At 39.3% G+C, this 12104-nt stretch overlaps 1 protein-coding gene across 8 annotated transcripts in view; it reads right to left on the minus strand.

Moving 5' to 3' along the window:
- Arid1b (AT-rich interaction domain 1B) overlaps positions 1–12104 on the minus strand; it is a 389392-nt gene that overhangs the window by 232872 nt on the left and 144416 nt on the right. For all 8 annotated transcript variants that reach the window (XM_045159613.1, XM_045159608.1, XM_045159611.1 and 5 more), the window contains exon 4: positions 11572–11682. In XM_045159613.1, the coding sequence (XP_045015548.1) occupies positions 11572–11682 (111 nt within the window). The remainder of the gene's footprint in view (positions 1–11571; positions 11683–12104) is intronic.

Raw genomic sequence — 12104 nt, forward strand, 5'->3', positions numbered from 1 at the left:
ACACTTAGTTGGTCAAGTAGCCACTTCGCTGTTGCTCCCACACAGGAGCTCACAGCAGGGCACGGGAGCACCCCTCCTCACCAGCATGAAGCATGTGACGGACGACACAGCAAGGTCTTGACTAAAAGGCTATGAGCATGACTTTGACTTGGCCACCGATGCTCTCAACTGTCAGATAGACAATACCTTCACCAAATAGTGAAGCACTTCTGCGAAATTACATGTGCCAAAGGGGAATTCTGCGAACATGTGAAGTTCACCAAAGATAACTGGGAAAATATGTTATAGAACGGTGAATAAAAGGAATCCTGGAGATAGGTATTTCTTGCTTTTTTATTTCAATAACGTGTTATAATAAAAACAAATATTAAGCAAGGGCATGGTGGCTTATGCCCACATTTTCAGCACTAGGGAGGTTGAAGCAGGAGAATCATGAAGTCTAGGTTAACCTGGGCTACACAGTGAAGAAATCATTAAAATTTTTCATTATTCTTACATCGAATATACATATTGAAGTGATAAAATCATTAAGTTGCTGATTATTAAGTTCAATTGAATTGTTCTGTATAATGTGAGATCTTGTGCCTTATTTGATGATGATAACATTTAGAAAAGCATACTGCAGTAACTATGGAGGTATCTGGGCAAAATGGTTGTATTTCAAAAGGAGATAGCCTTCATGGACGTAGCACGTCCAGGAGCAAGTGCGTGGGGGCTGCTGTGATGGAGGGAGGGAGCTGCAGATGGAGGGAGGGCAACAGAGTGTGCTGCGGAGCTGACGCCAGCTCCATCCAGCAGCGTCTCTGTCATCTGGGAATGCGAGCTCAAACATCAGAAATCTGAATCAAATTATACACACACACACACACACACACACACACACACACACACACACGTTCACTTTTTTTCCTTCTGCCATGCTTTGTTAATTGTCTTTGGCCACTACAATATGTTCCATCTTTGCTAAGGAAACAAAAATAAATAAAAAGAAAAGGAAGCAACAACAACAAAAAAACCCAAGCATTTTTCTTTTTAAGAAATAAAACCAAAACTTTCCCTCCTTATCTCTAAAGGAAAAACCTTTGCTCCTCATGCATCAAGTAAGATAAAAAATGGAATAAAAAGGGGAGGGGAAAGAGCTTTTCTGTTTCTTTGGGTGGTACCAGGGATCCTCCAACCTAGAGCTTTGGCACTTCAGCTGAGCTCTCTACCACTGAGCTATGCCCAGCCCGGGAAGAGCAAGAGGTGGTGAGAGTGAGTGTGCTTAAGGGGAAAGGACGGTGAGCGCAAGCAAGCAGGAAAATGCCCAGACAAATTTCAGAGTAATCTCTCTAAGGCCTCACTCTTGTGTGAGTTCAAATGTATCACTGTACTCATGGTGCTCAAAGGGGGAAGCCATCACTACTACAAAGAGCAAACGTCTGTTCAAAAGTACATGTTTTTATAAACCAGCTTCTTTACCATCACTGCTGCATACTCACAACCTTAAACCCTCAATAAGGAATAAGAAAAAAAGTAAAGACACTGAATCTACAGACTAGGCTCACATACAAATGTCTCCAAAACAACCTCAGGGAAGAAGAAGTTACGATGTAAGTTAAACTAAGAAATGTTCCTCCTAAACAACTACTGACAGCTTCACTTCTTTAGTCTTTGGTCAAAGCAGTTGTGGTGGTTGGAATGTGGACCGCCCCCGACAGCCTCAAGGGTTTACAATGAAGCCTTATACTTATGCCCTAACTGGTAGAGTCTTGGAGCTGAGGTACTTGCTGGGAGCAGGGCTTAGGATCTCATAGTCCAGCCCCAAGTGCCAGGGCTAGCCAGCTCACTCCTGCTACTTCCTCCCAGCTGATGTGAGAAGATATGATGCCCAGCTGTCTGCTCTTACCATGCTTTTCCTGCCATGTTGAAACTTCCCCTAGACAGTAAGCCAAAATCAATCCTCCCTTCCATGGGCTGCATCTGGTCAGAGTGATTTGTCTCAGCAATGAGAAGGTGACTGCTATGTTGGCCGTGAGATGCAAGTATGGACCATCTTCCAACATTCTCTATATCACCTTCACAAATTTGAATAAATTTTAAAATTATACCTAATGCTATCATTCTATCACCACCATTCCAATCTATAACGTTCTACTTATATAAACTCTGCATTAAAATAAATAGGCCTTTAAGCACTTTTCTTAATGTCCACACCCATATATTAACGCTACTCTCACTTGTGGCTACAGAAGCTTCTCTCTTGAGATGGTGGTGACCTCTGGGATGACTCAAAAGGCACCATAGAACTGAGAAGAAATGACAGAGGAGTGCTTAACACTGACACATCTCTATCACACCATGCAAGGCTCAGGGTACATTGGGGAAGAGGTGGCAGAAAGAATATAAGAGCCAAAGGAACAGTAAGGCTCCTTAAAATGCCCTCTTCCACACACAAAATGGCTGGATATCTATGTCCTCGCAGTGCCTGGAAATACCTATACAAGACCATCATAATACAAGGAAAAGATCATCATCTTTTATCATCAAAATAAAAGAGAGGGGAGGGGATATGATGGAGAGTGGAGTTGTGGAGGTGTGGAGGGGAAAGTGAGCGAGGGAGGGAATTATCATGGTTTATTGTCTATAATTATGGAAATTGTCAATAAAAAATTTAAATTAAAAAATAGGGCTTTATTAACAAAGATAAATTTCTTCCTTTCATGGAGTTGAAAATTCAAACAAAGTTACTTAAGGGTAGCTTTAATCTCATAAAATCTCTTCACATTTTTACCATTTCCCTGTGTTAGTCATGACTCCTAACCAACACATCCTAAGCCCTGATATTAAGGTCCTCAAAGCACCCAAGATGAAAGAGTGGCTACTAAGAGCCATGTATGAGCCATTTCCTACCACCTCACTCATTTGACTTTCTCTCAAAAGCAGAGATCCAACAGTTCATTTTTATCTGTATTTTTCTTCATATATGCCTAAAGATGGCTTTTAATATGTTTTAAGCTAAGGGACTCTAACTCACTAGTATTCAGAGAAGAAAACAGTGATCCTGAAAGGTGGCCCGAGTTACTCAACACCAGAGCTGAGCTGATCTACAGTCCTGTCTGCCGTTCAACGTCAGCCTGACAACACGCTATTCTAGTCCAACGACAAACCACTGTTACTTCCATACAAGTCACTGCAAGCTGGTTATTTTTGTAAGAAGGAAGAGGAAAGAGTAATACAATGCTATTTTCAAATAATCACTATATAGTGAACATACAGCAATATTATGGCTAAATATTTATGCCATTCCTATCTAAAAAGAGGTAGTTTAAAATCAGTATTATACAATACCAGCATTAGCTGCCTTATATTCCAAAATTACATATGTAAATTTGAAGTAATACTTTCACATGCATTAACTTCTGCAATATACACAAACATGTGCACCAACCCTGCTGCAAGTGAATGGTCCTGAACATGTTACAAAGATTCAAATGAGAGCCTGAAGATAAAATCAAATGAAAAGATGTACACACCACAGTCTCAAATTGGGTAAAATGTGGGCCCGTGGAAAGATCCAGCAATCGTACCTGCAAGCTTTTTCTTTTTTAATAGAATGAATGCATTATGAAGAAAGGTAGCTGAGGCGGAAGCTTAGTCATTTTTTGTGCCTTAAAGCTTCTCTCTCTTTCTCCCCTTCCCTCCTTTCCTCCCTCCCTCCCTCCCTCCTCTCTCCTCTTTTATTCCAGGCTTAAACAAAGTTCAGTGGGGCATCCAACTGCCTGTTTTAAATTACAGTCTGTATTTTAAAATAGAATGCATGCGCGGCGTGTTCCCGAAGCTAGGGGGTGGGAGTGTTATTCACGGAAAATTGAAGGCTTGTTGAGTCAATAATCTTCTTTCACACAGTAACAATTTTCAGCTAAAATTTCTTGACCCAAACAAAGGAAAACAAGACCATTCACTTATTTTACAACAATTTAGAGAAGGGAAAAGAAAAAGATGATGAAGAGAGAGAGATACCTCTAAAAATCCTACATTGTGGTAGAAGAAGAGAAAATTTTGGCTTAGGGGAACCTTCTCTATATGTATTTATTCCAGCTCCCAAATTGACAGTTAATATTAAAAAGAGTTAGGTTTAGCCCAATGAAACATAAAAGCAAATAACCAGTCCACAAATGCTACTATGAGCCCCTGCTGGTCACATGTCCCTTGTTATAGGAACAAATGTGTTGCTGCCTGTCACCTGCAAAGTGAAAATCTGAAAATTAAATGCCATTTCCCACTAAAGTAGGAAATAGAAAGCAAAAGGTACTTGTGGCCTCCTGCTCGTCAGTGGCCCACCTGGCCTGCAGGGAATGGCACTGGACAGACCCTCTGGAGAGGGCAGAGGCGCTCCAGTTCCCCTGTCTCTGCTGCAGACAGAACCCCAAACTTGCGGGAAGGGAGAGAGGCTTTTCCTAGCAGCGGCCCAGACCATGAACCCTGAAGGCCCTGCTGGCTGCCCCAGCCCAGGGAGGAAGCCAGGAACACTACCACCCCCAAGCCTGCACCAAACCCTGCCTGTTGGTCAGAGATACGGTGTGGTGGCAGGGGCTGTCTGAGGTGAACCCGGGACATGCCAGTAATCCCCAAGGCCACTTCAAGGCACGAAGAAGTGCTCCATGGCCTTACCCAGGACACCCCAAGGCTGTGAGCTGGGCTGGGGCTTCCCGGGCCTTCATTTGCTAGGGCAACACTTGTGTGCTGACCATTCTCTTTGCCAGGAAAATCTACATTTTTCATCCCTTAATGAGACTCATTCATCAAGTCTAGATCGTTTTCTATCACCAAAACCAATATCCTGCAAACCAGTTATATTTCAGCCTTTCATAGTCTCCAATTTTGTCTACTGTCTACTTTTTCTAATATCCTTTCATACTTTCATTAACTTTTTAAGAATTAACTGACAGTCTGAGATAAAATTTATCACCACCACCCCCATATTTTAAATGGAAGTCTTAAGGATACTATATGGAAAAGTTTTCAGCAGTATGCTTAGAAAAATTTTAAGTTACCACAGGAGCTCCCTACTTTGGGGCTGTGAGAGTGTCTTGCTTCCTGGGAGAAGATTTGCCCAGCTTGCACAAGGAAGGCTCTGTGGTTCAATCCCAGCACCACAAAAATAAATAAAATATATAAATAAATAAATTTAAGGTAAAAGAGCCATCCGTTTATTTTACCAGGGCTGGGGATGTTAATTTGGAAACATTGTATGCACAAACATTTGAGTTATTCAACAGCATAATACAGTTCTTTCAAAATTCTCATTTATTCAAGCTTTCCATTATATTTAGACTTTTTTCCTGGAGAAAGTCCAAACTGTTAAGGTGTTATTGAATTTTCATTTACAGAATGAATAAGTGGACTATTGTTTTGAAAGAGATATCCCACCTTGTTCAACTAACTCTATCCTCTACTTTTGAAATAACTGCAATGATATCATGAAAATAGCTTAGGAAATAAAGTTACAGATCTGGGGGGGGGGGTGCAGGGTTGGTGGGACGAAACCAGAGCCCTGCACATGTGAAGCAAGCACTGGAACACTGGGGACAGATCCAGAGCCATAAACATGCTAGGTGAGCACTATACTACCTCTTCAAGAATATCACATCTTAAATAAACAATCCAGTTGAAAAATAAACATTTATTTGAGCCTCTTTTTCAAAGCATGAATTTCTCAACCTTAATTCAAAAACAGATGTTTCCACACAGAACATACAGATGATAAAAATTATATTCCTGAACATCAAACAAGTCAAAAGTAAGAAACCAAGTAATGTGTGTCCCCTTTACAGGTTCCCAAGACAACAAAGAACAGGTCTGCACCTTTCCTGTGAAATTCAGTAATGGGTTGGGAACGCCTCCAAAGGCAGGGCCTCATCCAGCAGCGTGGGGCCTTGGGCTCCTGCCTGTCCAGGAAACTCCATCTTGAAAGGTGCTTCCTCTACACAGGCACCAACAACCCCTGCTGCACCCTGGGAATGCTGACAACACACAGCCTAGCATTTCAGCTGCACACAGGAATTATCCACGCCTGGACGCTGGGAGGGGTGGGGAGACAGGTGAGAGTTCTCTCATTAACTTGTAATTTTTTAAATGTTCAGAATGATATGAGAAGGATCAATCAATGGAAGACAGCTACACTCTTAACCTTTTAATGACAACCATTTAAATCAAGTTCAAGCTACAAATAAAAGTTTCAAAAGAGTTCATTATGTCTGGCAGATTTTAACTTTAGCAGAAACCTGCCAACAGGCTATGATAGTATAACAACTTATATTTCTGTAGGCTGGGTTGAGAACTTGATAAAAAGCAGAACCCAGTTTAAAATTTGCTTCACCTAGCTTTACCCAACAGATTCCAAACAGTCAAAAGAATTACATCCTTTAATATTCCTATTAACATAACATCATTATTTATGTTTCCAAAATGCTTAACCTTTTACTCCTAAAGTTATTAAACACACACACACACACACACACACACTCTTCCTTCACTAAAGAGGGAACATTGCATGCTCTGTTAATGATCCTTAATCTTCAACAGGACATTCTTGATAAGGTTTTCTAACCATTATCTTTCAAAACTTCAATATCTTGCTTTACATCCTATGTCTCAAAGAAACTACCAAGATTTAGTACCTCCTCCCTTTAGCAAAGCACAAATTCAAGGAGAGCCATGAGCACTATTCTAAATATTTAGGATTTTTTTTTAGGTTAGTTCAGAAAAATAAAACTGTTTTCACGTCAACCCCCTCAGCCAATCTCTATGGAAGAAGACTGGGTCATTCATAAACAAGGTAATTCCAGCAAGCCCGGCCACTGTAGTCCACTCAGAACAAGACAGCAACACTGATCTGAACTTGGGAAATCAGAATAGGGGACCTCTGTCTGAGGGGTAAAATTGATGCGGCTCTGGTAAGAATGAAATAGGTTCTTTCTAAATTAAGGAGTATGCAAAATCTTTTCAAACCAGGCATGGTGATAAAAGCCTTTAATCTCAGCACTTGGGAGGCAAAGGCAGGAGGACGGCCATGAGTTTGAGGCCACTCTGAGACTACATAGTGAATTCCAGGTCTGGGCTAGAAACCCCACCTTGAAAAACCAAAGAAAACAAAACAAACAACCAACAACAACAACAACAACAAAAACCCTCTTTCCATCCCTGGGAGGAAAAGCATTGTTTTCTGACAGAAGAAAACAAAGCCTTCATTTTCTTTTTACTTCTTAGACATGTTCATAAATATTTTATTAAGAACATACTTATCTATATTACTAAAATTGTAATTGTTGTTTTGCCAATTATTTTCAAAGCAAAATAAAATATTACTGACAACAGGTTTTCATGTGATCTTTAGCTTGAAAGTATCCAATTCCTGCTTCTTCCCTTGAAACTTTAAATTACTGAGGTAAAAGTTAACTGTCATTTGTGAAAACAAGATGGTTTAAAGAATGTCAGGGCTGTGACCATGTTCAAATCCTCAGTACCAAATCCTCAGTACCCTCTTGAAAAGCTTACTGTGGCCAAGCGTGTCTATAACCCCTGTGGGAGGGGAAGCTTCAGAGAACGGAGAATCACTGGGACTTGCTAACAAAAACAGCAGCTCCCGGCTTAGGGAGAGACTCTGTCTCAAGGAAATCCACAGGGAATAGGAAGACACCCTAGGCACATACACATGCACAGCACACACACATGCATGTATCACAAACACATGCCTTACCATACCCCACACACTGCACCCCAAAATAAAAACTTTAAGGTCTTAGTCTAAACTAAGGAGCCAAGACAATAATAAAAATAGCTGTAATAAGGGCAGCAGAGATGACGTAGCGGATAAGGAGTTTGCCTGCAAAGCCAAAGGACCCTGGTTTACCCACGTAAGCCAGATGCACAATGGGGTGCACACATCTGGAGTTCGTTTGCAGTGGCTGGAGGCCCTGGCGCACCCATTTTCCCTCTTTCTCTCCCTGCCTATTTCTGTATTTCTTTCTCTCAAGTAAACAAATAAAAATAAAATATTTTTTAAAATAGTTGTAATAAGAGGATGAATAGTAAATGATGCAAGAGACAACCAAAAGTGTACTTATCACAGTGGGGGGGGATATGTTAAGACTAAACTGCAGTACACCCAAGATATAGGAAAGAAAGGAGTAAATCAGCTACAGGGTTTTTTAGATCTTCCACAGTCTTTTGTTGAAATGTTTGCTTTATATACTATCAATATTACAGGCAAAGAGAAGTGCAAAATGCATTCATATCTCAAGTTCCTGTCCTAATGGGGCAGAGGGCTTCAAACTAATCTCTATGTTGTATGTTAAGATTTATCAATAATGGAAATGCCAAGAATATATAAACTAATGTGCCTCAGCAATGAGAGAATCATATGGTTAAGAAGTATAGAAATGAGTGGACTTTGATAAAGGCAGATTTCCTCAAAGCTTAGGTGAAAGCCTGTTAAGTACAAAGTAAATATTACTGGTCACGGCCCAAGACAAGAGAACAGGTATTATTAATTCATTAGCCCTTTGCTTTCTAGGATGGTGTGAGGATCTAGCTAAGTCAGCTGGAAAACGAACGTGCATCAGCTACTGAAGATCACTGGAATGTAATGGTCTATGAGTAAAGAAAAGCAGGTTCAAGCATGGATAGAAGCCAACTTATTACGAGATCAAATTATGGGCACAGCTGAAGAATACTGAGAAAGCTGATATTTTATGGTAAGTTGGTAACTGAACAAACATCTAAGGAAAAAAATGTATCACAGAAAAACATTTATTTCAATGTGTGCAAAAAGATTAAGGAACTCCTTTTAAGAAGCATATCTGTTTCATAGTCACATATGTAATGGACAGAGTTACCAATTATACATTAAAATCACTATACTACAGTGTTTTTTAAGTTCAATTAAGACTTACAAAATTATTTAGTTCCAACTTCCAAAGTCAGTGATACAAATATTCTAGAATTGTCCTTAAATTTACTTAAGACAAAATTAATGTCACTGGCACCTGAAAAGTAAAACCTGCAAATGCTCCAACAGCAAGTGCATGCATGATTAACAATAGTTTCATAGACCCTAAAATATCAACCTAGCCAAGTCACGGGACTAGAACATCTAATAAAAGCACTGCACAAACACATGACATTGAAGTTTTAACAGAATAACAAGTGTTCGCTGGGCACGTGGTGGCGCACGTCTTTAATCCCAAAACTCAGGAGGCAGAGGTAGGAGGATTGCCGTGAATTAGAGGCCACCCTGAGACTACGTAGTGAATTCCAGGTCAGCCTGAGCTACAGTGAGACCCTACCAAGAACACCCCCCCAAAAAAAACCATCAAGTGTTCCCTGAAGCCATAATTGCCTTAATTATATACAACTTATGAAACACCAACATAAACATATTTGTAAACTCCATATAGAAATTTTTATGCATGCACAGCCCTGCTAGAGAAAAATGCTATGGTAACTTTCATCTCAATAAAGCCTATTTGTACACTGACATATTTGAGTTCAGGCATATGAGTTTTATACAATATACATACTATATGCTTGCCATAAAACCTAGAAGCTTTACTCTCTTTTACAAGAAGATTACAGAAATGTGACTAAAGTACTTGGTTCTAGTGGCCTCCTGTTTATATGTGTGCTACTCCCTGCATCCCCCCAAAAAGAAGACCAGTTCATGTATTTCCTTGTTTTTTGGGGGGGGCAGGTTAAAGGTAGGGCTTCACTCTACACTCTAGTTCAAGCGACGTGGAATTCGATATCTAGTCTCAGGGTGACCTTGAACTCATGACGATCCTCTTACCTCTATGTCCCCAGTGCTAAGATTAAAGGTATGCACCACCACGCTGCCTTCTTTCTGGTTGTTTTTGTTGTTGTTGTTGTTTGTTTTAAACAGCTTCACGAGGAAAAGAAATCATTGCACAGAATATGTATAAAAACTATAAACCGAAGAATTCAAAAGACTCCACTATCCCCTATTATGCTATAGAATTTGTTGCATAAGAACCACCCATTTGATTTCAAAGCATAACAAGAACCACTGCCCTTGACTGACACTGAAGTTCTCAAGTGGCTAAGAAGAAACCAGTACCGGATACCAAACACTCTTAAGGCTATGCAAAAAATTGATATTAAGACAAAATTTCCAACCTGCTTCACAGTGCAAATCAGCACCAGTGACAGACCTACAAACTCAGGCTCCAAAGCACTTATGACACTAGCAAGAAACAAGGGAACCCACTGGCCACCTGAGTGTCATCAGCATGCATTTCATAACCAGAAGCCACCTTCCACATGCTCAGCAACTGTCGCATACGCTAACAGCATGCAGGCATGACATGCACACTGAACATGCTCTCTGTTCCATAATTATCTTTTAGAACCCATTACCTTTTTCATTATTCAAAAACCAAGTAACTAGTTAATAAATGTGCCAATTCAAGTTTTACAAAAAGTCGTTATAATGCCTCATACCCTTCCACTACAGAAATAAAACCTATAAGAAAAATGTGTGCAGTATACTCAGAGATAACTTATATTTTATAGTGGTCATTTTCCTTCTCATCTAAGGCTACAGAGGAAACTTAAAATGAGTGTGGCATGTATGTCACGTGTCGTGTACAGCATCCATTACAAATGCCTATTCTCCAATGTTTTAAAGGAATATAATGAATTTTACCTGGGTTACCAATTGAAACCAAGGTTAAAACCATGGCTATCCTGAGCTCCCATTTTAAATAAACTCTCATAGAAATTAAGCAGTAACAATAATGAGAAAGTCAAAATATTTTAACAAAAAAATCATCAACTATTTGTATAGATTTATTCTTTTAGTTAATAAAGACAATTTCATTAAATTGGGTTTTGTATTTGAAAGCAGAGTAAAAACAAATTGAATCTGGCATCACCATGACACCCTATATCACAGACACTATTCATATTCTCTCTTTCTCTCTCTACATACATATGTATGTAGTACATACATATACACATAAACATGTATATATGTCAATTACCATATACTACTTCTTGATATAAATATTTTATAATCCATTTTGTCAAATTTTAAACTAGATGGCTTTCTTCTGGGTCACCTCTCATGACACAAATACAAAATTCGGAACAAAAAGTGACTACTTGATGTATTAGTTCCTCACGTATACCCTTTGCACACCAGCAGCTTCTCTGGAGTTTCACTCTGACACAGACACGTTTTTGTTCTGTATCTTCCAAAAAGCAACAAGTTAAGAAAACTTTGATTGCACAACAACAACCTCTGCCTTACACCAAGCCAACCAGCCAGGTAAGACTTTCTGCAACACATAGCTACACACGAACAGACTTAACCAGAATGACCAGGCTCCTAAGAGCTGAGCTCTTAAAAAAAAAAAAAAAGTTATAAAATAAATCTAAAAGCTAGAAACTTCTCTCCTATGAATAACATAAAACAGAGCAAACAAACAAATGAACAAACAAACAAAAACAACCATTCTTTCAAAAATCTTTAAGTCAGGACATTTTCTAATTGGCACAGTAAGGTCTTACTGGTAAACTTGACGGTCTTTCCTGTTGTATTAAATTCAAGTCTTCATGGTTGGGTTTTCCTGGAGCCAGAGGAGGTTGAGATCTAGTTCCATAGCCTTCCTGAGACAAGTCCTGAACAAACAGAATACACGGTCATCAATTTCTCAGTTGTCAACTTCATCAATAACACAAATGAAACAAAAGCTTGCCATACAGTAGCAAGTAATGTGACATTTCAGCTAACATTTAAATGTGACAGCTATCATTTCTTTTAACACTTGGTATCAAAAGCAAAAAAAAAAAAAAAAAAAAAAAAAAAAACAAATAGTGAATCAATACCAGAAACGAGTCTAACTTAACATTTACAATAAAACTGCACAGATTAAGTACTGTGAATTTTACAGAATAACCAATTGATAGCATTTGGGAAAGTGAGATGTAGCCAAACCATCTTTTAAACCAGAGTAAACCAAAACCAAATCCCATTGTATTGCTTAATTACTCTTGTAGTGAGGAGAGAAGGGGATGTTGAATGTCTTACCTATAGCCCAATC

This window comes from Jaculus jaculus, chromosome 9 (genome assembly GCF_020740685.1).
Source record: "Jaculus jaculus isolate mJacJac1 chromosome 9, mJacJac1.mat.Y.cur, whole genome shotgun sequence".
In the NCBI taxonomy this organism is placed as follows: domain Eukaryota; kingdom Metazoa; phylum Chordata; class Mammalia; order Rodentia; family Dipodidae; genus Jaculus; species Jaculus jaculus.